Here is a 488-nt window from a genome sequence, read left to right on the forward strand (position 1 = left end):
CTCGCAACAGCTCTCTGGGCAGTCATCCACCTGCCAGGGCTCGGTGTAAGTGCTGGAGCAGACGGACATGGTGGAGGCGGCCATGGTAGGGCTGGGCTGTGGGAGGGTGTGAGAGTGTGTGAGTGAGTGAGTGAGTTGTGTGTGTGTTTCTTGTAAGTGTTGGCCTCTACTCTTTTATACTCTACCTGACTATGTTCCTGCAGGCATGTGAAAACTTCCTTGTTTTGGTGTGAGCCTGAGAGCTCTTATTATGCCGTGTGTTTGTTGCTGTCATGTTTGGTTCTGAGGGTCACTCAACCTGTCCATTCCCAGGTACATTGGAATCTGTGGCTGTATCTCTCTCCAGGCTGAGCCACAATGTATGCTGCATTTACAGTGCCCGAAGGACTCTGAACTGTACATAGAACTAAAGCACATGACCACACTGACACTTAGAGATGGGTAAGCATGGCATGGAAGTTTCCTGTGGTCCTGGTGCCACATCAGAA

The 488-nt window shown here is 50.6% G+C and overlaps 1 protein-coding gene across 3 annotated transcripts in view; it reads right to left on the minus strand.

Annotated features, from left to right (window-relative positions):
* The window catches only part of LOC101571339 (keratin-associated protein 10-3-like), a 903-nt gene extending 819 nt beyond the window's left edge, over positions 1 to 84 (minus strand). For all 3 annotated transcript variants that reach the window (XM_004631960.1, XM_023716133.1, XM_023716134.1), the window contains exon 1: positions 1 to 84. This exon is cut by the window's left edge. In XM_004631960.1, the coding sequence (XP_004632017.1) occupies positions 1 to 84 (84 nt within the window).
* Between the last annotated feature and the right edge of the window lie 404 nt (positions 85 to 488).

Source organism: Octodon degus, unplaced genomic scaffold (assembly GCF_000260255.1).
Source record: "Octodon degus isolate 3935 unplaced genomic scaffold, OctDeg1.0 scaffold00045, whole genome shotgun sequence".
NCBI classification, from domain to species: domain Eukaryota; kingdom Metazoa; phylum Chordata; class Mammalia; order Rodentia; family Octodontidae; genus Octodon; species Octodon degus.